General features: G+C 41.5%; 1 protein-coding gene across 1 annotated transcript; it reads right to left on the reverse strand.

The window, feature by feature from the left end:
* Positions 1–26140, reverse strand: pdzk1ip1 (PDZK1 interacting protein 1). Its single transcript, XM_048602205.1, has 4 exons — positions 25932–26140; positions 9611–9737; positions 3265–3363; positions 1–1024 (listed from the first exon to the last, which is right to left on the reverse strand). The coding sequence occupies exons 1-4, from the start codon at positions 25996–25998 to the stop codon at positions 940–942; spliced, it is 378 nt and encodes a 125-aa protein (XP_048458162.1). The 5' UTR covers positions 25999–26140; the 3' UTR covers positions 1–939.

Consider the following 26140-nt stretch of genomic DNA (forward strand, 5'->3'; position numbering starts at 1 on the left):
TGCTGCTTGGCCTGCTGTGTTCATCCAGCTCTACATCTTGTTATCTCATAGTATTATTTGCTGTTTTAATTTTTGGCATGGCTGTAATGACATAAATCGCTTAACGTTTTTTCATACCGTCAGAATAAAATTTAATACACCATAATCTTTTAACATTGTACATTAATTTTTCAAATGCACTTTTCATTTTGAAATTGGTGGCGCTACTACCGAACCTTTTCTTCATAGCAAAAGAGAAGAACAGGACAACAAATTAATGATGTGACACTAGTTGCAAATCAAACTCAATTTTTGTCATGGACGTGCGTCTAAATTTCTATCTTAAAATATTGCATAGTAGGTTTCTAATGTCAAAAAAAATGGGAAAGATGAAGTCACTTTCAGCTGTGACCATTCACCCTCTAGTGGCTGGCTTCAGAACACTTCTGGTAAATATAAAGGAGCTTGCAGCCTGCTCAGAACTCCAGGTTGACAAGCTCGAACCAGTGGCTTCCCCAGAGTTCAGTTCTTGAATCACCTTGTTGAGAGGATACAATGAGTGTAGTGAAGGAGATTGTTCATAAAAATAAAAAAATTAAACAATCCCGGGCTGCTCTCTCATGTTTCTGAACAACCAGTTGCAAGTGGTGGAGAGAGGGGCACTTGTTAGTAGGTCTCAGATCAGGGACAGAAAAAGTTCTAAGTTTCTTTATAATAATACATTCAAAAAATCAAATGTAACCATTCATATATGTGTAACACACAGATTCATTGAAGAATGTGGTTCAAGTTGTACTAAAATATCCACCTTATTAGAATTTCTTCACATTATGTCCTATTCTACCGTTATATTCAAAAATAAACATGAAAATGTCCTCTATGTCCAACAAATCCTATGAAAATAATCTAATATGGTAAATGGACCTTCTGAAAAACATCATCACCTTCTTCTTAACAGTGCTACATTGCAGTTATAACTATCTTTGGTGATTCATCGTTGCAGACCTCACACACATTTTCATAGGCATTGGAATGTTCACTGGATCTGTTTCAACAAGAAAGGTTAAACAATCGTGAATATGAGACAAATAAAATTATTCTTAAAATCGCTATAGTATTATTTTATGCAACTGGGTAAAATAATCATACTTAATGCCTCATATCAAATGATATTTAAGTGATGATGATTTGAAGGTTTAGTGAAGAAAATTATGAAATAAATACATTTAAGTAACTAAGGTGCTATAATCAATCAGGTTTACAATTTTAGTTTGATAACCCCTGCTGGAATTCAGATATATGTGCAAGTGTTAAGCACGTGCTGATCCTAATGTTTGAACTGCTTTTTCAAGCTTACTATTTGCATTCCAGCATGTATCACATAACACTTAGTGAGAGGAAAGAATTGGAGAGGGGAAGGGGAAAAAACAAAACTATTTGATCAAAGTAAGGTTTCTAGTGTGTTGACAACTACCCTATACCACTTTACAGATAGTTTAATTCTCAATTTTTTTATTCTTTCACGGAACGTCAATGTCACTGGCAAGCAAAGAATTTGTTGCCCATCTTTAATTTCCTCTGAACTGAATGGCTTGCTTGGCCATTTTGGAGGATGGTTAAGAGTCAATCACTTTGCTGTGGATCTAGAGTCACATGAAGGCCAGACCAGGTAAGGATGACAGGTAAGGACATCGGTGAATAAACTATAAATTGATGACAGTTTCATGATCTACATTACTAATACTAGGTTTCAATTCCAGATTTATTAATTAAATTCCAATAATTTGAACCCATGTTTCCTCAGCATTAGCACAGGCCTTGGAATTATAAATCCAATGACATTATCACTTTCCGATCATCACCCCAGTAAATTATAAGCAAGGGAAGTAGCTGAAGCGACATGTTAAACATTACATGTATACATATGGGATGCAATAAATAATTCAAAAGTTATGTATTTATTGTTAAATTTTCAGACCTGGTATCTGCAAAAAAAAAAAATGCATGTTACTTCATCCTGATTCTGGATTTCCAAAGAACTATTTACAATGATCCTCTGACTAAATTGTATTATGTAAAATAAACACATTTGGAAATGTGAAATGCTCCTGCATGATATTTCAAACCCCTGTTTATTTTTCTGATCCAGTCACAAATTTCTCATATTGCTTTTTTATTCTTCACATTTTTATACTTACAACTTGATTTTTGAATTGCACCAAAGCCAACAACATGAATGTAGAGCTGCTGTAACTCCATATTTGGCACCAGTAGCAATACCACTTTGTTATATTCCCTGTGCATCTGTTGCATAGTAACTACAAGCAGGACATAGTTGAGGAGATAGTAGGAACTGCTGATGCTGGAGAATCTGATATAACAAGGTGTAGAGCTGGATGAATACAGCAGGCCAAGCAGCATCAGAGGAGCAGGAAAGCTGACGTTTTGGGTCTAGAGCCTTCTTCAGAAATGGGGGAGGGGATGGGGATTCTGAAATAGATAGAAGATGGATAAAGGAGAAGATAGGTGGAGAGGAGACAGACAGGTCAAAGAAATGGGGCTGGAGCCAGTAAAGGTGAGTGTAGGTGGTGAGTTAGGGAGGGGATAGGTCAGTCCAGGGAGGACGGACAGGTCAAGGGGGCAGGATGAGGCTGATAGGTAGGAGATGGGGGTGGGGCTTGAGGTGGGAAGAATGGATACGTGGGAGGAAGGACAGGTTAGGGAGGCAGGGACGAACTGGGCTGGTTTTGGGATGCGGTGGGGGGAGGGGAGATTTTGAAGCTTGTGAAGTCCACATTGATACCATTGGGCTGCAGGGTTCCCAAGCGGAATATGAGATGCTGTTCCTGCAATCTTCGCGTGGCATCGTTGTGGCACTGCAGGAGGCCCAGGATGGACATGTTGTCCAAGGAGTGGGAGGGGGAGTTGAAGTGGTTCGCGACTGGGAGGTGCAGACGTTTGTCGTGAACCAAACATAGGTGTTCCGCAAAGCGGTCCCCAAGCTTCCACGGGCAACATACAAAGGCAGATGGACAGCTCTGTATCTCAGGAGTAAGACCTATTATTTAGGTCTCTCTCGTAGTCTCAGTAACAATGTCTGCCATCCCAATTTAACTTGTGTCTGGCTTCTATGCTGCAATGAACTACATCTTATTTAAGATAAGAGCCTCTTCTTGCTGGACCAGATGGTATTCGATGGCCTTGGCTGCTGTGACGAAATAAAATATTATAAACATTACATTGCTGATATTCAGAGCATTAGCAAAATATTAACTGGTGAGTCACCTCACAGCGTCTTTTAAAGTCAGGGTCTCAGAGATCTGTTTTCCGTTAATATTTATGTAGTCAGCTTCTGTTGCTGGTGATTCTGGTTGATTACTCTCCCTGAGCAAAAGGAGAAATAGTGAAGCAAAACTATTAAATTACATTTTGATGATGAAATTCGGCTATTATGTTATCAACATAGTCTCTTTAATCATTTGGCTTTGCTCTCTACCGGATGATCCCTAGTGAAATATTAATATCACATTCCAGAGCTCCATTGGAATTATGTATAAAGTTCAATGTTTGGGTCATCAAGTACTAGTTTAATTTGCTTTGCAGCTTATGCTAATGGAGGCTTTGACAATGTACAACAAATAAAATATTTAGAAGTGCAACAGTGAAAAATTTAATCTTAGTATCTGTCAATCAGCATCTAGCAACTTTATAGATCTATACACATTTTGCAATGCTTTCCTTTTGACACCACGGAAGTATTGTGTGTTACAATATCTTGTGAGGGAGTCAACTACTTCCTTGTTTGGGTCTGAACATTCCCGTGTCTTTGCAAGCTAACATCCCATCTCCAACCTTCCTTTCCTTGCCAAAGTCCTTACATGTTGTTGCTTTCCAAACTTAGAGTCATAGAGTCATACTGCATGGAAGCAGACCCTTCGGTTCAACCAGTCCAAGCCGATCATAATCCCAAATTAAACTAGTCCCACCTGCCTGCACTTGGCCTATATCCCTCCAAACATTTCTTATTTATGTACTCAGCCAAATGTCTGTTAAACGTTGTAACTGCACCGGATTCACCACTTCCTCTGGAAGCAGATTCCAGACAGAAATGACTCTCTGTGTAAAAAGGTTGCCCTTCATGTCCTTTTTATATCTTTCTCCTCTTACCTAAAAATAATGCCCCCTAGTCTTAAAATTCCCCACCATAGGCAAAAGACATCTGTCATTCGCCTTATCCATATCCATCATGATTTTAAAAACCTCTATAAGGTTACCCCTCAACCTCCTAAGCTCTTGTGAAAAAAGTCCCAGCCTATCTCACCTCTCCCTATAACTCAAACCTTCCATTCCTGACAACATCCTGATAAATCTTTTCTGAACTCTCTCCAGCTTAATAACATCCTTTCTGTAATAGGGTGACCATAACTGGACACAGTACTCCACACAGGCCTCACCAACGTCCTGTACAACCTTAACCTGAACCCCTAGGTCTCACTGTTCTACAACACTTGCCAAGGCCCTGCTTTTAATTGTTGTTTTACCAAATGTAATACCTCACATTGCTACAAATTAAACTCCATCTGTCACTCCTTGGCCCATTGACCCAATTGATCAAAATCTCTCTGCAATCTTAAATAAGCTTAGATAAGCTTCTTCACTGTCCACCATACCACCAATTATAGTGTCATCTGCAAACTTGTGCCCTTCTTTCACAGAACTCCATATTTGAATTTTTCCAATCAGGTGTCTGTTCCTGCCACAATATCAAAATCACAAGACATCCTAGTAATCTATCTTTCATCATCCTTCATGACCTGTTTGCAGTTGTTGAAACAGTTGGTCACAGAATCCTCTGATATCTCTCCATGACATGCAGCCAGGTAGCATTTCCTTGGTTCTGTTATTTTCTAACTAATTGTAGACAAATTAACTTCTGTATTTACTTCTCTTCATGCTTCTGCAGCTCTGACTATAGTGTTGTCCAAGCATATATCTTGCTTCACTTCCTACATCGCACTTATATGGCACATCTTGGTAACATCATCTGTAGACATCAATCTCCATATCTGAGAAAGCAAGAACTGTAGATGCTGGAGTCAGAGTGGAGCTGGAGGAACACAACAGATCAGGCAGCACCAGAGGAGTAGGAATGTCGACGTTTTGGGATTACACCCATCATCAGGACTGGGAAGGGACATGGGAGCTCGGAAATAGGGGGAGGAGGGTGGGGTTAGGAGAAGGTAGGTGGGATGGTGATAGGTGGATGCAGGTAGGGGGTAGTAGAGATTGGTTAGAGGGAAGGGTGGGGTAGATAGGTGGGAAAGAAGATGGACAGGTTGTGCCAGGTCAAGGAGGCAGGGGATGAGAGGGAAGGTTGGACATGGGATGAGACGGGGGGTGGAGAGATTTTAAAACTGGTGAATTCTGCGTTGAAGTCATCAGGCTGTAAGCTGTCAAGGTGGAATATGATGTATTGTTCCTCCAGTTTTCATGTGGCATCAGTGTGACACTGGAGGAAGCCCAGGATGGACATGTCACCAAGGCTGTGGGAGTGGGAGGGGGAGTTAAAATGGTTGGTGACCGGAAAGTGGTGTTGATTACAGAGTGCAGATGTTCTGCAAGTCGGTCACTGAGTCTGTGCTTGGTCTCACTGATGTGGAGGAGACCACATCGGGAGCAACGGATACGGTTGACCAGGTTGGAGGACATACAGGTGAATTTCTGTTGAATTTGGAAAGATTGTCTGGGGCCTTGGATGAAGGTGAGAGGGGAGGTGTAGGGGTAGGGGTAGGTGTAGCACTTCCTGCGGTTGCAAGGAAAGGTGCTGGGGGTGGTGGGGTTAGTGGGGAGTGCGGAGCAGACGAGGGAGTTGCGGCATGAGCGGTACCTATGAAAGGCAGATAGGGATGGGGAGGGAAATATCTCTTTGGTTATGGGGTCGGATTGCGGGTGGCGGAAGTGACAGAGAATGATACGCTGGATACGGAGGTTGGTGGGATGGTAGTGAGGACCAGGGCGATTCTGTCTTTATTTTTGTTGGGGGTAGGGGTTTTGAGGGCAGAAGTGTGGGAAATACAAGAGATGTGGTTGAGGGCATTATGAATCAATGGAGGGGGAATGTTGCAATCCTGGAGGTAGGAGGACATCTGGGATGTTAACCGTCTCAGCACCGACATCTATTTCAAGCCCACCGACTCCCATAGCTATCTTGACTATACCTTGTGTCATCCACCCTCCTCCGAGAATGTGATCCCCTACTCCCAATTCCTCCACCTCCACCACATTTGCTCCCAAGATGGGGCATTCCACTCCGGACATCCCCAACCTCTGCATCCAACGTATCATCCTCCTCCACTTCCGCCACCTACAATCTGACCCCACAACCAAAGATCTATTTCCCTCCCCACCCCTATCTGCCTTCTGTAGGGACTGCTCACTCCGCGACTCCTTCATCTGCTCCACACTCCCTACTGATCCCACCACCCCGGCACCTTTCCCAGCAACCGCAGGAGGTGCTATGCCTGCCCCTACACCTCCCCTCTCACCTCCATTCAAGGCTCCAAACAAACTTTCCAAATCTGACAGGAATTCACCTGTACATCCTCCAACCTGGTCTACTGTATCCATTGCTCCCGATGTGGTCTCCTCTACATCGGTGAGACCAAGCACAGACTCAGTGACTGATTCTCCGAGCATCTGCGCTCTGTACGCGATAATCTACAACACCTTCCAGTTGCCAGCCATTTTAACTCCTCCTCTCCCTCCCTGAGTGACATATTCATCCTGGGCCTCTTTCAGTCTCACAATGACACCACAACTGGAGGAACAACACCTCATATTCCACCTTGGGAGTTCACAGCCCGATGGCCTCAACATAGAATTCACCAGTTTCAAAACTTCCCCACCCCCAGCCTCATCCCATACCCAACCCTCCCTCTCATCCCCGCCTCCTTGACCTGACACAAGCTGTCCATCGTCTTTCCCACCTATCTGCCCCACCCTTCCCTCTGACCAATCTCCACTACCCCCTACCTGCATCCACCTATCACCATCCCACCTACCTTCCCACAGCCCCACCCTCCCATTTATTTCCACGCTCCCTTCCATCTCCCCGGTCCTGATGAAGGGTGTAAACCCGAAAAACTGACTTTCCTGCTCCTCTGATGCTGCTTGACCTGCTGTGTTCTTCCAGCTCCAGACGGTATTGATTCAGTTTCCACGTGTATGATATCCCTGCCACAGTTGTTTAAACCATTGCTATCTCTTGATTTGACTAGTCCAAGACACTGTTGATTCTACCACCACACACACCCCAAGCCTCTATAATTCAAGGGCAAGCCTGCTGCCTGCACTCTAACTTGTTCTAAGTCTCATTCACCCATTGCCTTGGTGCATGCTGACCTGGACTGAATCCCAGTTAAGTAATACTGCAATTTTAAAACATTTATCCTGCTCTCAAATCTTTCTATGGCCTCGTCCCTAACTATCTCTGCAAAGATGTCTAAAGGTGTGCAGGTTACATGGATTGGCCAAGATGAAATTGACTGTAGTGTTCAGGGATGAGTAGGCTAGGGTGTTTAGCCATGGTTATTGTGGGGTTATGGGATATGGTAGGGGGATGCACTTCAGAGGGTTGATGCAGTCTTGATGGGATGAATGGCCTCCTTCCGCACTGTAGAGGGTTCTATGATGCTATGAAACTCTTTCAAATGTCAAATTTCAAATGTCTGAGCGAAGTGTGCAGAAGACACAAAGTCTGCAGAGGGATATAGATAGTCGAAGTGAGTGGGCAAAGATCTGGCAGATGGAGTACAATGTTGATAAGTGTGAGGTCATCCATTTTGGTAGGAATAACAGCAAAATGGACTATGTTTTAAATGGTAAAAAATTGCAGCACGCTGCTGTGCAGAGCGACTTGGGTGTCCTTGTGCATGAATCGCTAAAAGTAGGATTGCAGGTGCAGCAGGTACTTAAAAAGGCAAATAGAATTTTGTCTGCCATTGCTAGAGGGATGGAGTTTAAAAACAGGGAGGCTATGCTGCAGCTGTATAGGGTCCTGGTGAGGCCACACCTGGAGTACTGTGTGCAGTTTTGGTCTCCTTACTTGAGAAGAGATATACTAGCACTGGAGGGGGTGCAGAGGAGATTCAATCGGTTGATTCCAGAGTTGAGAGGGTTGGATTATGAGGACAGACTGAGTAGACTGGGATTATACTCATTGGAATTCAGAAGAATGAGGGGAGATCTTGTAGAAACATATAAAATTATGAAGGGAATAGATAAGGTGGAGGCAGGGAGGTTGTTTCTGCTAGCAGGTGAAACTAGGACTAGAGGGCATCGCCTCAAAATAAAGGGAAGCAGATGTAGGACTGAGATCAGGAGGAACTTCTTCACCCAAAGGGTTGTGAATCTGTGGAATTCCCTGCCCAGTGAAGCGGTTGAAGCTACCTCGCTGAATGTTTTTAAGGCAAGGCTAGATAAATTTTTGAACAATAAAGGAATTAAGGGTTATGGTGAGTGGGCGGGTAAGTGGAGCTGAGTCTCAAAAAGATCAGCCATGATCTTATTAAATGGCAGGGCAGGCTCGAGGGGCCAGATGGCCTACTCCTGCTCCTAGTTCTTATGTTCTTATGATCTATGTTCCTTTAGTTTTGGCCTCTTGAGTGTCCCAATTTTAATGACTACAGCATTGATGATTGTTCCATCAGCTACCTTAACTGCAAGCTCTGCAATTCTCTCTACCTTTTACCTTACATTTCACCTTTAAGATGCTCCTTCTTCTTTGACCACATTTACCCTAATATCCCATTTGTGCTCAGTGTCATATTTTGTTTTATAAAACTCCTGTGAACTAACTTACAAAGTTTTATTTCAATAAAAATGCTACATAAATTCCAATTATTATTGTTAATTGGATGCAAAAAATAAATGGATAATATATTCATATATATATGTGCATCATAAACAGATGATCATAGAATATAGAAAATCTTTAAAATCGCTAACATCTATATTACGTGATGCTAAAGGCAGAGAGAATCAGTTGGTTCACCTGAAAACATTTGTTTCATAGTCACGTCATTACATATTCAATTCATGAATGTGTAGCAGAACTGAAAGCATTTATATATTTAGAAATTATTTTAAAATTGCATTTTTGGTTTATTCTTCCAGGTGATGGAGCATTGACGTGACATGATGGTTAATCAATGTTATTCCATTGCCGAGCACCCTTTAACTGCATAAAGATTTATTCTTATGTTCTTTTTAACTCGGTCACTGAAGTGCACTAAACTAGAATGCAGACATTAACAGCATCTGCCAAGCATCAGTTTTAATTATACACATTAATCCTGTTAACTGAGCACATGAAGAAATTGCAGGCTGCCTTGTATTATCCCAACATTCCCTCACACCCCTACTCAAGTGCACATCTTGGAGCTGCTCAGGTGGAGATGTGACAGTAACCCCTATAAATTTAACACTGTCTATTGGGATAAGTGATGAGGGAAGTGAAGGAAATTATTGGATTAAAAAACAACATATTGTAAATTCCAAAACTATTTGCACTGTCTATAGACTAATAATCATAACAAAGCTCGAACAAAAATAAAAGATTTCAGAAACTTACTCCGAATTTGTGCACCAGATTTTATTCACGATAAATCCAATGAAACATACACAGAGAAATACAACTACTGCAATGATCCCAGTAAGCCAGGGTTGTAAACGTCTGCTAGACTGTTCTTTAGGCTGTCCTGTCGAAAAAACATGACATAAAATTATCAGAAACTAATAAATCGTTTTTTTCACAGGTTGAAGTGAGTTCAATGCAGAATTTGTTCCTGTCTCTATGGAAGCCATCCACTATTTTGCAAAGCTGCAATAATTAAAATATTTATTCATCAGTCACATTGTTGAGTTTGTAATATGACATGTTTTAAATGTTCATAAATGTGTCTCCTCTACAGTGCCCACTCCGTCAAATTCAAACACTTATAACATTACAAAAGGTACTGAAAATAACCTGTTGACACTAGTAGGAGTTCAGCATCAGTGTAAAGAAATAGATGGGCCCAGATTCGGAAACAGAAATACCGATCAGACTATAAACACTCACTGAGGGTTTCTTGTGGCACAGCGGTAGTGTCCCTACCTCTAAGCCAGTAACCCCTGGTTCAAGCCCGACCTGCTCCAGAGGTGTGTAATTACGTCTCTGAGCAGATTGACTAGAAAATGTATCAACACTCATAGTTATTATGAGGAAATAAGTCAGTATCTCCCTGATTCCTAGCCATTTTTTCATCTGATCTCCGGCAAGTCCCTTCCCCAGTCCCCAACTAGCTTCTCTCTCTTCTCCAGGTGAGCCTGCCACCAATTCCCCTGCCAGTCTCTTCCCTCCAGCTCCGGAAGTCTGTCTGATCCTCAGCCAGTCTGTACACCAGATCCCCTGACTAATCCCCAATTCCAGGCCTCTCCCCGATCCCCTGTCAGTCCCTTCCTCTGTATACCAGCCAGTATCTCCGCCTGATCCCCAGCAGGGCAATGCAGGGCAGGTATGAGGCAGTGTACAGGATGAGAGCAGAGTGAAAATGAGACAGGAGTGAGCACTGAATACAGTGGGTGCAGAAGGAAAGGTGGTGTGGGAGTGAGGCAGTAAACAGGTGGGAGTAAATTTGAAATGTGACTGAGGCATTGAAAAGGGTGGGAATAGATTGGAAGCTGGAGTGAGGGAACAAGCAGATCAAAAGCACAGTAGAAAAAGGGGCAGAAGTGAGGCAGTAAGCAGAGAAGAAAGGAAGTGGCAGTGAGCAGGGCTTGAGCAGAGCGGAAGCAGGAGTGAGGCACGCACAGGATGGATGCAGTGCTGATCTGGGAACCTCTCGAACAATCCCTGAGGTTGCAGACAAACTTTCTGATAGCACTGCTCCATTTTTGGACAGTGACAATAGTAACATAAAAATGACAATGTAAAAATGGACATAGTGAGTTTAAGCAGAGAAATGGTTCCTAAAGAATAACACTATTAAAATAATACCTCAGGTTAGGCAACTTAAAATGAGGAATTAATGTACTGCAACAAATGAGCTTGGGATTTTGCTGTTTCAAGATAAATTTTCTGACAGAGATACAATGAACTATAATACCTGTTGTTTTGATTTGTTTATCCTGATCTGATTTCTAATTAGGAGGCTGTACCTCAGAAAATTATTTTGTTTGTTCAATCAGAAAGTTAACATGCATGAAACAACACAACAATTTATGGTTGATAACTTGACTGACCGTTTACTACACATTATACAAGGTTTTGTTTCCAACAAAACCCAAGTTTCAAACTACAAAGAGGGGTTCAGATCTTAGAGAAACTCTTTGAAGGCATTCTAACACACACTTTATAAGAACACTTAAAGGCTGATACAAAAACCAAAACTGTTACAGAAACTCAACAGATTTGGCAACATCTGTGGACAGAAAGCAGAATCAACATTTTGAGTCCAGTGACCCTTTTTCAGAACTGATAGTAGCTGGTAAAAGATGATATATATGCTGAACACAGGGGTGGAGTGGGGAGGAGTTAGTGGATAGGCAGGGATGGAGCCCAGGGAGAGAGAGAACAACAGTTAGGCAGACAAAGAGATGGATGATAACGCTCCAGAGAAAGAAAAGCTTAACGGGGACAATAAGTAGATGAAAATGGGATGCCTATGCAGAAAGCAGCCCATGTCATGATAGGGCCTAGGTTGTGGGAATAGGTAAAGGACACGGAAAAATGTGTTCATGTTTTGGAATTATTGAACTTGATATTGATTCGATGACATTATCAATGCTGCTTCCTTCTCTCATTTGGAACTGGAAAAATTTGGTACGTTTGCTTCCAATATCTACCCTGCTCTCACCTTCTCCTGGTCTATCTCTTCACCTCCTCTGGGTGGTAAATTTGCATAAATTTAATACACTTTTTGCAATGTCTTCTGAGATATAGAGAATAGAAAATCTTGCCCGGGGTCAGAATTTTCTGTGGCCTTCAATAAACGAGGTCTGGAGTTATTCTTGGAGCAGGTGGACATAAGGGAAAGGGTTGTCTTTGAGGATAAGGTAAATCTTTTCAGTGAAGTCAGCGTGCAGTAAGCAAAACATAGACAAACACAAAAATGTTATCCTCTCTGTGCTTGAAGGTCGCCCAGGAAAGAACCAGATAAACAGTCTTATGCATAAAAAGTCCTCAGTCTGTAAAGTGCTTGCCTTTATTGATCAGTGCATCGAGTATAGGAGTTGGGAGGTCATGTCGCACCTGTACAGGACATTGGTTAGGCGACTTTTAGAATACTGCATGCAATTCTGGCCTCCCTGCTTTAGGAAGGAAGTTGTGAAACTTGAAAGCGTGCAGAAAAGATTTACAAGGATATTGCTGGGACTGCAGGGTTTGAGTTATAGGGAGAGGCTGGATAGGCTGGGGCTTTTTTCGCTGAAGCATCAGAGGCTGAGGGGGTGACCTTATAGAGGTCTATAAAATCATGAGGGGCATGGATAGGGTGAATAGCCAAGGTCTTTTTCCCAAGGTAGGGGAGTCCAAAACTAGGAAGGCATAGGTTAAGGTGAGGGGGAAAGATTTAAAAAGGACCTAAGGGGTAACTTTTTCACACAGAAGGTTGTATGTGTATGGAACGAGCAGCCAGAGGAAGTGGTGGAGGCAGGTACAATGACAACATTTAAAAGGCATCTGGGTGAGCATATGAATAGAAAGGGTTAGAGGGATATGGGCCAAATGTTGGCAAATGGGACTAGGTTTGATTGGGATGTCTGGTTAGCACAGATGAGTTGGACCGAAGGGCCTGTCTCCATGCTCTAAGTAGGAAGCAACATATGTTGGTAGGAAGAATTAAAAGGCAGATTATTATTTAAATGGAGAGAAACTCCAAAAAAGTGCAGCACGGAGGGATCTGGGTGTTTTTGTGCATAAAACTCAAAAGACGGATTGCAGAAGCAGCAAATAATTGAGAAGGCAAGTGGAATTTTGGCATTTATGGCATTGGGGTTGGAGTTTAAAAACAGGTAAACTTTGTTACAACTGTATAGGGTGTTGGTCAGTCTGCACCTGGAATACTGTGTGCAGTTTTGGTCCCTGTATTTAAGAGAGGGTGTACCGGTATTGGAGACAATTCAAAAGAGGTTCACCAGTCTGATTCCTGGGATGAAGATATTGACTTCTCGAGAACAGTTAAGGTTAGGCCTTTATTTGTTACATTTGGAAAATGAGGGGTGATCACATTGAAATGTACAAGATTCTACATGGGCTTGATAGGCAGATGTTGAGGTGTTTCCACTGGTGAAGAAATCTCAAACTAGGGGTGATAGTTACAGATTAAAGGTACACGTATTTAAAATTGGGATATGAAGGAATTTCTTCTCCTGGAGGATAGTGAATGCCTGGAATTTTCTATTCCAGAGAGCTGTGGAGACCAGATCATTGAAAGTATTTAAAGGGAGGTAAAAAGATTCTAGAAATATTGAAGAGTTGAGGGCTATGAGGAGTTGGGACAAAATAGGATTTGAGGCCTAGGGCAGTTTAGGCATAATCTTACGGAGTGATGGGGCAGCTCAAAAGGCTGAATGGCCTACTCCTGCTCCTATATTTTGAAAAGAGAACTAAGAAACTCTGAACATTTTCAGTTAACATAAGGAGTATTCCTATGAACAGTTCAATATTTCACCTAATATAAAAGGTGAACAGAGAGGATTCTAATTGTTGAAGGGCTGAACTGATCAGAAAATTTGCTGCGATCATGCAAGTGACATCAGAATGGATTAACGAGTTTAAAAACAAAACAAGGACCCATGCTAGCCAACTACCATGAGGAACTTCCATCTAAGGAATTGGAGGAGGTCCCGAGGAGGTTCACAAGAATGATCCTGGGGTAAAGGGCTTGTCATATGAGGAACAGTTGAGGACTCTGGGTCTGTACTTGATGGAGTTTAGAAGAATGGAGGGGGATTGAATTGAAACTTATAGAATACTAACAGGCCTCGATAGAGTGGACGTGCACCCCTAGGTTTCTTTGTTCGGCAACACTTCCCAGGACCCTACTCTTCACTGTATACATCCTGCCTTGATTTGCCTTACCAAAATGCTACACTTCACATTTCTCTAAAGTAACCTCCATCTGCCACTCCTCGGCTCATTTGCCCAGCTGATCAAGGTCCCATTATACTCTGAAATAACCTTCTTCACTGTCCACAATACCACCTATTTTGGAGATATCTGCAAACTTTCTAACCATACCTCCTACATTCACATCCAAATCGATTATAAAGATGATGAAAGCAGTAGACCCAGCACGACCCTTGTGGCACACCAGTGGTCACGGGCCTCCAGTCTGAAAAGTAACTCTCTACCACCACCCTCTGTCTCCTCCCTTCAAGCCAATTTTGTATCCAAATTCTCCCTGCCCAACTCTCCCTTGGTCTATGTGATCTAACCTTACTAAGCAGTCTACCATGCGGAACCTTGTTGAGCACTTTGCTGTTCACATAGACAACATCTACCACTCTGCCTTCATTAATCACCTCTTCAAAAAACTCAATCAAGTTATTAATTTCCCACCCACAAAGCCATGTTGATTATCCCTAATCATCCTAATCAGTCCTTACTTTTCCAAATGCATGTAATTCCTGTGCCTCAGAATCTCCTCTAAATAACTTACCCACCACTGACCTAAGGCTCACCGGCATCTACTTCCCTGGCTTTTTCTTACAGCCTTTTTTTCAATAATGGGTCCATATTAGCCAACCTTCAGTCTTCAAGCACTTCATCCGTGATGATACAAATATCTCAGTAAGGGGCCCAGCAATTTCTTCCCGAGCTTCCAATAAAGTTCTGCGAAATACCTGATCAGGTTGCAGGGATTTAGCTACCTTTATACATCTTCTGTTCTATAATATGAACTCTTTTCAAAACATCACTATTTATTTCCCCAAGCTCCCAGTTTCCATGTCCTTCTCCACAGTAAATACTGACACAAAATACTTATTTAGTATCTCACCCAGCTCCTGTGGGTCCATGCATAGACAGCCACAATGATCTTTAAGGGGCCCTATTCTCTCCTGAGTTACACTTTTGACCTTAATGTACTTATTGAATCTCTTTGGATTCTCCCCTAACTCTATTTACTAAAGCTATCTCATGTCCCCTTTTTGCCCTCCTGATTTCCCTCTTAAGTCTACTCCTACTGCCATTATACTCCTCAATGTATTCACTCGATCCCAGCTGTCTATACCTGATATATGCCTCCTTATTTTTCTTGACGAGATCATCAATTTTTCAAGTCATCCAGCATTCCGCACACCTGTCAACCTTGCCCTTCACACCAACAAGAACACACCGTCTCTGAACTCTCGTAATCTCGTTTTTTTAAAGGCCTCCCACTTGCTAACTGGCCCTTTACCTGTGAAGACTGTGTGGTAATCAACTTTTGAAAGTTCCTAATACTGACAAAATTGCCCTTACTCCAATTTAGAAATTTAATTTTTGATCAATTCTATCCTTTTCCATAACTATTTTAAAACTAATAAAATTATGATCACTTGCCCCAAAGTGCTCCCCCACTGACACTACAGTCACTTGCCGTGCCTTATTTCCCAACAGAAGGTCAAATTTTGCTCCTTCTCTAGTAGGTACATCCACATATTGAATACGAAAGTTTTATTGTACCTTAACAAATTCCTCCCCATCCAAGCCCTTAACACGATAACAGTCTCGGTTCCTACATTAAATTCTAACTGCCAAGTTTTTGCCCAGTTATTTAATCTATTTTTATCCCCTTGCATACTCCTTTTGTCCACTTCATAACATGTTCTCCCACCTATTTTTGTACCATCAACAAATCTGGATCTATTATACTCAGCAGTCTCCTCCAAGACATTAATATAGACAATAAATAACTGAGGTCCTAGGTCTGACCCTTGCAGCACGGCATTCATTAAGTCTTTCTAACCTAAAAATTACCTATTAAACCTGACTCTCTTTGTGTTAACTAATCCTCAACCCATGCTAATAATTTATGCCCAATATTGTGAACTCCTATTTTGTGTGACAGCTTTTTATGTGGCATCTTACTGAATGCCTTTTGGAAATCCAAATAGACTGCATCTACCAGTTCTCCTTTGTCAATTTTGCCTGTTATATCCTCAAAGAACTCTAGTGCAAATTTATCAAACATGATTTCCCTTTCACAAAACCATATTGACTCTGTTTGATTGCATTAAACTTTTCTAAATGTTCTGCTTTTTTTTTTCCTTAGTAATGGACCCTAACAGTTTCCCAAAGACAGATATTAGTCTCACTGCTCTATAATTTCTTATTTTCTGTTTACTTCCCATCTTGAATAAGGATCTGTGACAATACTCTCAGAGAGACAACTATTTTGGAGGAGTTCAAAAATTCACTTCTCGAAGTAGTAAGAACTCATGTGGATGGGCAGAGAGTTAACACTGCAAGGTTAGCACTGGAAATGGCTCATGGTTATGAGCTGTTTCATAAACCAAAGTTTAGCTTCTGACATCAATTTCAGTCTGTGAGAGATAGAAACTGGGGAAAAGATAAATCCTCAGGGTGTAAGGAAAAAGAAGATCTCATTGAAGATAGCAAAGATAGCTTACCACAGGGTAGAAAGGAAACACGTGAGAGGGAAAGAGAGGTATAAAAGCTCAGGTATTTTCACTGCAATAAAATAGGCCAGAAGAAGCCGCAGTATTGATGGTTTAGAAATAAAGCACTGGAAAGATGGATGTGGGAAAACAAGATAAGCCAATGAGTTTTGTTGAAGAGGTGAAGGAATGCTTAAAAAACTATAAAAGAATGTACAACTTGGTTGGTGGTTGGTTCAGAAGGAAGTCCCAGGTCTCTTTAAAGAATTGGCTTGCATGGGTAACGTTTACTCATGTATGCCAGGAGAAGTAGGTAAAGAAATTAAGATTTTAAGATATACGAGAACAAGTCAATCTTTGACGGTGAGAGATGAGGAGACATGTAATTCAGAAGGAATATTACCAGAAAAAAGTGGTAATATGGGAAATTCATGGTGAGAAGAGTGTTGTCCCATTGTATAAATTCAGGTTGAAGAATCTGGTGAAAAGTGGTGGTGGTAATAGGAGTAATAGAGAAATTCCTGATTCCAGAAATGCAGTTTATCCTTGGTGATGATATAGCTGGATTACAGGTGGGATTGATGTCTACTGTGGTTGAAAAGCTAGTGGAAAATCAGGCAACTGAGGTGTTAAAGGAAGTATATCCAGGGATTTTTCCTGACTGTGTGGTAACAAGGTCACAAAGCCACGGGTATAAACAGGAGGAGAAATCAAAGAGTAAAGATAAGGAAGTTGAAGTTCAAATCATCAGTGACTATGTTTGATTCAATGATTGAGAAAAAAAACATGAATATGTAGAGGACAAAGTGGATATTTTCAGGTTGGAGAAATTAGCTGAATTGCAAGAGAAGGATGAAAAACTAAAACAGTTGAATCAAAAAGCATACACAAAAGAAGAATCTGAGTGTATCCCAGAACGTTACTACCTTAGAACTAACATCTTGATGAGGAATGAGAGACAATCACATATTCAGGCGGCTGAGAAATGGCCAGAAATTCATCAAGTTGTATTACCAGTGGGTTATAAAAAGGTGTTGTGGGTAGCACATAAATTACCAATAGGGGGTCATTTGGGAGTAAGGAAAATGTAAGCAAAACGCAAAATACAAAAATATTTTTATTGGCCTGGTCTGCATAAGGATATGATTGAATCCTGTGGGTCATTTCATATGTGTCAGGTAATTGTAAAACCTCAGGCAGTGATAAAACCAGCACCCTTAATACCCATTCCTGCATTTGAGGAACCTTTTACATGAGTCTTAATTGTTGTGTAGGACCCCTACCTAAAAGAAAAAGTGGGAAGCAGTATTTGTTGACCATAGTGGACGTGTCTATCAGATTTCCAAAGGCCATTCCATTACAGAATACCACAGCTAAAAAGATTGTAGAAGACTTACTTAAATGTTTTACTAGATATGGACTACCCACAATCAGATCAAGGGTCAAATTTTACATCAAAGTTATTCAAAGAAGTTTTGGAAAGCTTAGGAATAAAACAATTCAAGTCGACTGTGTGCCATCCAGAATCACAGGGAGCATTAGAATGGTGGCATCAAACTTTAAAGACCATGTTGAGGGCTTATAGTCAAAATAATCCAGAGGATTGGGATAAAGGAATTCCATTTGTACTTTTTGCAATTAGGGATGCACATAATGAATCAACTGAATTCAGTCCATTTGAAATAACAAGGTGTAGAGCTGGATGAACACAGCAGGCCAAGCAGCATCAGAGGAGCAGGAAAGCTGATGGTTCGGGCCTAGACTTCTCAGTCCATTTGAATTAGTTTTTGGACATGAGGTGGGAGGACCACTGAAATTAATTAAGGAGAGATTGGTGCGTCAGAGTTCAGAGACCACATATTTGGACTATGTGTCAAATTTTAGGAAAGGATTAACTACAGTGGGTGAGTTGGATAGGTAGCATTTGAAGTAGCACTGCATGTGTTGAAACAGAAAGAGACAAGAAATCAAAAATTTGCAATTTTGCTAATGGAGATAAAGTGTTAGTATTACTGCCACTGGTAGGTGAACCTTTAAAAGCAAGATTTAATGGGCCTTATCAACTTGAAAAGAAATTGAATGAGGTGCATTATTTAATAAGAACACCAGATGGGAAGAAACCTCATGTCATGTGAATATGCTCAAAAGGTATTTTGATAGGGAAGGAAAGCAAAAGGAAAATGTGTTACTGGATACAATGCAGAGTGAAGAACCAAGTTCCAATGATTCTGAATTGGACATTCCTCAAATTAAATTAGACAATGAGGAAGTTCTCAAAAATTGGGATAAATTATTGAGGTACCTTTCAGAGAAAAACTGAAATGACTTGAAAGAGTTATTACAATCACATGAGGTGGTATGTGGGTATAAGCTGGGAAGTACGAACCTAATTATGTATGATGTAGATATAGGAAATACTGTTCCAATTAAACAACATCTGTATAGATTTAACCCTCTAAAGTTGGCACTGGTTCAAAAAAAAGAGATTGAATGCATGCTCAAAGACAATATAATCAAAGTGAGTTACAGTGAATGGAGTTCACCCATAGTAATGGTGCCACATTTGGAAGACTGTATTGAGAAGGTGGGACAAAGAACTTATATTTCAAAGTTGGACTTACTCAGAGGATCTGTAAGACCGAAGGAAATTTCGGCTTTCGTGACACTGAATGGACTGTATCAGTTTATAGTCATGCCAATTGCTATTAAAAATTCGCCAGCCACACTTCAAAGACTAACCAATAAAGTCATTTTGGGATTACCCAACTGTGTGGTGCACATTGACGATCTGGTGATTTTTAGTCACACATGCAAAGAACATTTGGAGCATCTATTGGAATTGTTCAGTCATCTTCAAGAGGTGGGGTTGGTGATAAACCTGGCTAAGAGTGAGTCTGCAAAAGTCCAAGTCACATTCCTGGGCCATGTCATTGGACATGGACAGATGGTCCCCAAGAGATGTGAAAACAACGGTTATTGAGGAGTTTCACATACCATCAACAAGTAGGGAAGTACTACAAATCCTGGGACTGAACGGTTTTTATCTGAAGTTTGTAACTGAATTTTTGAATCATAGAATCCCTACAATGTGGAAACAGGCCCTTCGGCCCAACAAGACCACGCCGACTCTCAGAGCATCCCACCCAGACTCATTCCCCTAGAACCCACCTAATTTACAAATTCCTGAACACTATGGGCAATTTAGCATGGCCAATTCACCTAGCCTGCACATCTTTGGACTGTGGGAGGAAACCGGAGCACTCAGAGAAAACCCACACTGACACGGGGAGAATGTGCAAACTCCACACAGACAGTCGCCCGAGGGTGGAATCGAACCCAGGTCCCTGGCGCTGTGAGGCAGCAGTGCTTTAGCAGTGTGGTTCCTCCACTGACTGACTTGTGAAGAAGTACAGAAAACTTCAGTGAACAAAGGAATGTCAGAAGGCATCTGACATCCAGCAAGATGTGTTAATCACTGCCCCAGTGTTAGCCACATCTAATTACACAAAGCTATTCAAGGTGGCTATCAATGCAAGTGATGTAGGTATTGGTGCTGTACTCTTGCAAGAAGACGACGAGAAGAAAGAAAGACCCATTAGGTATTTTTCCAGAAAATTGAATAATCATCAGCAGAAATATTCCACAATTGAGAAAGAGACTTGAGTTTACTGTTACTGTCACAACATTTCAACATTTATATTACCAGTAATGTGTCTGAGACAATTGTATATACTGATCATAATCCCTTAAAGCTTCTGGAAAAATTTAAGGATAAAAATACCAGACTGTTTAGGTGGAGCTTATTATTGCGGCCATTCAATTTGAAAATTATACATGTGGCAGGACAGGACAACATAATTGCCAACACATTGTTGTGACTTTGATGAAAGAAGATGGAGGCGCTCAGTGGTGGACAGAAAAATGGACAGAAATGGACTGTAGCAGTGAATGTTTGCCTGCTCATTGTCAATGTAAAGTATATGTATTGTACTGTACAAACAGCGTAAAGTTAAATGTTTTTAAAAATGAAGCCATCTTTGTGCATTGATAGTTCATTTTTTTAAGAAGGGAGGTATGATAATATTTTGGCTTTAAGAGGTGTAATTTGCCCCTTTTTATGAAGAAAACTTGAGACAGAAGTACAGAGCAGTCTGCTCTAAATGCCTTAAACACCTTCTGAAGCCTTGGTTTATCTTTAAGTTGAAACAAAAGAAGTAGCCTGAATGGGTGGGGTCAAGCTCCCACAGAATGAGGATTTTTTTTTAAGTTTAAGCCTTCAGTAGCAGTTTCTATGGTCTTGAAGCTGGATTTGGAAGCTCTTATCCCTTCCTCTGTTACAGTTAAAAGCTGGGGTTCTGTTCCTGTTGCCAGAATTGCATGTGAGACCATATATTTTACTAAATTTGCCTTTGCCAAGGGTGTGTTGATGGGATGTTACTATATTAGAACAGTTAATTTGTCGTACTGTAGTTAATATACATATCTTAATTTGTTAAGCATTTTGATAGAGTTACAATTAAGCCAATTATTTTCTTTTAATTTATTTTCTCTGTCTTTTAATTTTAGGTATGAATAAAGTGTGTTTTGTTTCAAGCCTGGTAGTTTGACCAATCGAATTGCATCTGGAAAATAATGCCTTGTACTTACCTTTAAAATAAGAAAAAGTCTAGACCATTTTCTTAATATATCTTGAGGGGGTCTGGTCCATAACAAATCTCACATTATTCATTTTCTAATCCGCTCGAACCCTCCTTGAATCCAGTGATTTCCTGAATATTTTAACCAATCCTTCCCCTACTTCTGTCGCCACATCCTTTCAAACCCTTGGATACAGACCATCATTGGAACTGCAATGTTGTGGCCATTACAGAAAGGAACTACGATGTTGTGGCCATTACAGAAACTTGGGTAACTCAGAGACAGGAATGGTTGTTGAAAGTTCTGGGATTTAGATGCTTTAAAAGAAATAGGAAAGGTGGTAAAAGAGGCGGGGGAGTGGCATTACTAGTCAGGGCTAGTATAGCAGCTCCTGAAAGGCAGTTCGAGAATGATATGTCTACAGAGTCCGTTTGGGTTGAGGTCAGGAACAAGAAAGGAGCAGTCACTTTGTTGGGGGTTTTTTACAGACCCCCTAATAGTTGCAGAGAAGTGGAGGAACGGATTGGGAGGCAGATACTGGAAAGGTGCAGAAGTCACAGGGTTGTAGTCATGGGTGACTTCAACTTTCCACATATTGATTGGAAACTTTTTAGTTGTAATAGGTTAGATGGAGCAGATTTTGTCCAGTGTGTTCAGAGAGGATTCCTGACACAGTATGTAGGTAGACCAACACGAGGAGAGGCCACTTTGGATTTGGTGCTTGGCAATGAACCGGGCCAAGTGTTAGACCTGTTGGTAGGAGAGCATTTTGGCGGGAGCGATCATAACTCTGTTACTTTTACAATAGTCATGGAAAAGGATAGGTACATGCAGTAGGGTAAGGTTTATAATTGGGGGAAGGGTAATTACAATTTTGTTAGGCAAGAACTGGGTAACATAAGGTGGGAACAGATGCTGTCAGGGAAGAGCACTATTGAAATGTGGAGATTGTTTAAGGAATGCATACTGTGAGCGCTCGATATGTTTGTCCCTAGCAGGCAGGGAAGATGCGGTCGAGTGAGGGAGCCTTGGTTCTCAAGAGAGGTCGAACAACTGGTTAAGAGGAAGAAGGATGCTTATATAAGGTTTAGGAAACAAGGAACGGAAAAGGCTCTAGAGGGATACACGTTAGCCAGGAAGGATCTGAAGAAAGGGCTTAGGAAAGCTATAAGGGGGCATGAGAAAACCTTGGCAGATAGGATCAAGGAAAACTCCAAGGCTTTTTACACGTACGTGAGGAATAAGAGAATGACCAGAGAAAGGGTAGGGCCGATCAAGGATTGTAAAAGGAATTCGTGCACGGAGCCTAAAGAGATAGAAGAGGTCCTTAATGAATACTTTTCTTCGGTATTCACAACTGAGAGGGACCTAGTTGTCGAGGAGGACAGTGTGAAACAGGCTGGTAGGCTAGAGGAGGTCGATGTTAGTAAGTAAGATGTACTAGGAATTTTGAGGAACTTGAAGATAGATAAGTCCCCCGGGCCTGATGGGATTTATCCAAGGATTCTATGGGAAGAGATTGTAGGGCCTTTGGCGATGATCTTTTCGTCCTCACTGTCCACGGGTATAGTGCCGGAAGATTGGAGAGTGGCAAACATCATTCCTTTGTTCAAAAAAGGGAATAGGAATAACCCCGGAAATTACAAGCCAGTTAGTCTTATGTCAGTGGTGGGCAAATTATTGGAAAGGGCTCTGAGTGATAGGATTTATGATCACTTGGTTAGGCACAGTTTGATTCGTGATAGTCAGCATCGATTTGTGAGGGGTAGATCATGTCTCACAAACCTGATTGAATTCTTTGAAGAGGTGACCAAACATGTGGATGAAGGTAGAGCAGTGGATATGGTATACACGGATTTAAGTAAGGCATTTGATAAGGTTCCCCATGGTAGGCTCATGCAGAAAGTAAGGACGCATGGGATAGGGGGAATTGTGGGAGATTGGATTCAGAATTGGCCGACCCTTAGAAGACAAAGGGTGGTAGTGGACGGGAAGTATTCAACATGGTGCTCAGTTATGAGTGGTGTACCACAAGGATCTGTCATGGGTCCTCTTCTATCTGTGATTTTTGTAAATGATTTGGATGTAGGAGTGGAAGGGTGGATTAGTAAGTTCGCGGACGATACGAAGGTGGGTCGAGTTGTGGACAGTGCGGAGGGCTGTTCTAGGTTACAAAGGGACATTGATAGGATGCAGAGCTGGGCTAAGAAGTGGCAGATGGAGTTTAACCCTGAAAAGTGTGAGGTGATTCATTTTGGAAGGACAAATTTGCAAGTAGAATACAAGGTTAACGGAAAGATTCTTGGCAGTGTGGAGGAGCAGAGGGATCTTGGGGTTCATGTTCACAGTTCCCTGAAAGCTGCCACCCAGGTGGATAGAGTTGTTAAGAAGGCGTATGGTGTGTTAGCTTTCATTAATAGAGGGATTGAGTTCAGGACCCGTGAAGTTATGCTCCAACTATACAAAAGCCTGGTTCGGCCACATCTGGAGTATTGTGTCCAGTTCTGGTCGCCTCATTACAGGAAAGATGTGGAAGTGTTGGAAAAGGTGCAGAGGAGATTTACCAGGATGTTGCCTGGAATGGAGGGAAGGTCTTACGAAGAAAGGTTGAGAGAGCTAGGGCTTTTCTCTTTAGAACGACGAAGGATGAGAGGTGACTTGATAGAGGTGTACAAAATGGTCAGAGGTATAGACAGAGTGGACAGCCAGAGACATTTTCCTCGGGTGGAGATAGCTATTACGAGGGGGCGTAGTTTTAAAGTGAGTGGAGGTAGATACAGGGGAGACGTCAGAGGTAGATTCTTTACTCAGAGAGTGGTAGGGGCGAGGAATGCATTGCCGGAGAGGATAGTGGAGTCGGCCTCATTAGGGGCATTTAAGTGGCTATTAGATAGGCATATGGATGATAGTATAAGGTAGGGGTGGAGGTTTGATAGACCTTAGGTTTAGGGTAAAAGTTCGGCACAACATCATGGGCTGAAGAGCCTGTACTGTGCTGTACAGTTCTATGTTCTATCATGTTTTGGAGACTTGTCCTTCCTTTAGTGCTATTAGTTTGTCAAATATTTGAGCAAGAATACTGTTACAAGACCTTTTCTTCTATTAGCACCTTGCTTATTTGTTATCTTTGGCATGTTTATAGTGTCCTCCACCAGGAAGACCAACACAAAATATTGGTTTAAATTATCTGCCCATTCCCTTATCCCCATTATCAATTTCCCCCATTACATTCTCCAAGAGTCACACACTCATCTTAGCTGCTCTCTTACATGCCTGCAGAAGAATCTCTTGCTGTTGGCTTCCAGCTTACTTTTAGACTCAATTTTCTTCCTTTTGATTAGCTTTATTGTCATCTGCTGCAGGTTCCTAAAATGAAACAACCCTCTGGTCTACACCCTATTTTCACTGCTTTGTATATCTTATTTTTGGATTGCATACTCTCCTTGAATATTTTTGTTTATGTCCAGTGACCTCTGCTTTTGGCCAGATTTTTTTATTTGCTGAGCATAGTGAAGTATCTACTTAAACATGTGCCACTGCTCGTCCACTGACTTTTCCCTTAGTGTATTTTCTCAGTCCATAATGGGGTTGTGAGATGACTTAGATATGGAGAATATCAAAAGGATGATCGATGTAAATCTCCTTTTTAAGGTCCAATAAATAATTAGCGGGCTTCATGCTTCTTCCTCCGCATCCAGAAGTTTCTTAGGTTCCGAACAAAACTTACCGACAACACAAAAGGGTCAGATGATACCATCAAGAAAGCTGAGCTGAGAGATCAGCAACGAAGCTCCCAATTTAAGGAAATAAACAGCAAGAAGTCGGAAAGTGGACATATTAAAAAAAGTTTCAAAGACAGTAGGAACTGCAGATGCTGGAGAATGAGATAACAAGGGGCTTCACAGTGGAGTTAAAATTGTTTCAGAGACAGTAGGGTTCATTTTCTGAAGAAGGGTCTAGACCCGAAACGTAAGCCTTCCTGCTCCTCTGATGCTGCTTGGCCTGCTGTGTTCATCCAGCTCTACACCTTGTTATCTTATATTTAAAAAGTGCAACTTTAATTTGCCAAAGATGTCGAATTGCAAACACAGCAGTCCAGCTAAAGCGGCTGAGAGCTTCCATAACACAGCTCACAGGACCGATACCTTAAACTAGACAAAACAGAGCTTTCTTTACCATTCTATCACCCTCTCCCAGGCCGTGTGATCAGATTGAGTTTAGTCTGACTCCTCCCCCACCTTCCCTGTTGAAATCTCCGTTCAAAACACGATAGTTTGTTTTAAAGATACTTTCGAGACAAAATGTTGAACTATGTAAACCCAATATCACTTTCCCATGGGCTGTAAATGCCATTAAATTGACTTAACTTCCCGAAAAGGATTGAAATCGATCCTGAAACAACACCCAGTGAGCTTCACATCGTTGAATTACTCGAAGACGAATGTTTCTAAATGGCCTCTGGAGGCCTGTTCAACCACCTTGAGATCAGCACTTGCTGGCTACTCTCTATGAAATATTATTAAAGACCTAGGGAGCTATGTGAACAATGGAGACATTTATTCTTTTAACGTTCACCTCAACAGGTTTCTGAGGGTTAGGTCAGCTTTAGCTCGATATGCCATGTGCTGATCCTCTTGTTTACATTTTAAACGAAAGTCTTATTCACCTACCATCCTGTGTATTTACAGAGGCCAGTGCGATAAAAACACAACACAGCTGAAGAGCTTTACGAAACATCCTGGACTGCAAATGGATTCCCCGGACTCCAATTCAACCTCTCGAAGCAGATTTACACGCTGGCTGAGATTTCACATTCTTGCAGATCTACACTTGGTGCTCCTGCTGTTCACCACGCCTCTTTAACCTGACACTTACTGTG

Source organism: Rhincodon typus, chromosome 10 (assembly GCF_021869965.1).
Source record: "Rhincodon typus isolate 14 chromosome 10, sRhiTyp1.1, whole genome shotgun sequence".
NCBI lineage: Eukaryota > Metazoa > Chordata > Chondrichthyes > Orectolobiformes > Rhincodontidae > Rhincodon > Rhincodon typus.

What these genes read in the sequence shown, in the direction of transcription:
- pdzk1ip1 (XM_048602205.1), bottom strand. Translation starts at nt 25,998, where the DNA reads ATGTTTCGTAAAGCTCTTCAGCTGTGTTGTGTTTTTATCGCACTGGCC. An exon ending in CTCTGTAAATACACAGGATG is followed by an intron (nt 9,738 to 25,931) that starts GTAGGTGAATAA and finishes TTTTTTCGACAG; the next exon opens with GACAGCCTAAAGAACAGTCT. An exon ending in ATCTGGTGCACAAATTCGGA is followed by an intron (nt 3,364 to 9,610) that starts GTAAGTTTCTGA and finishes CCTTTTGCTCAG; the next exon opens with GGAGAGTAATCAACCAGAAT.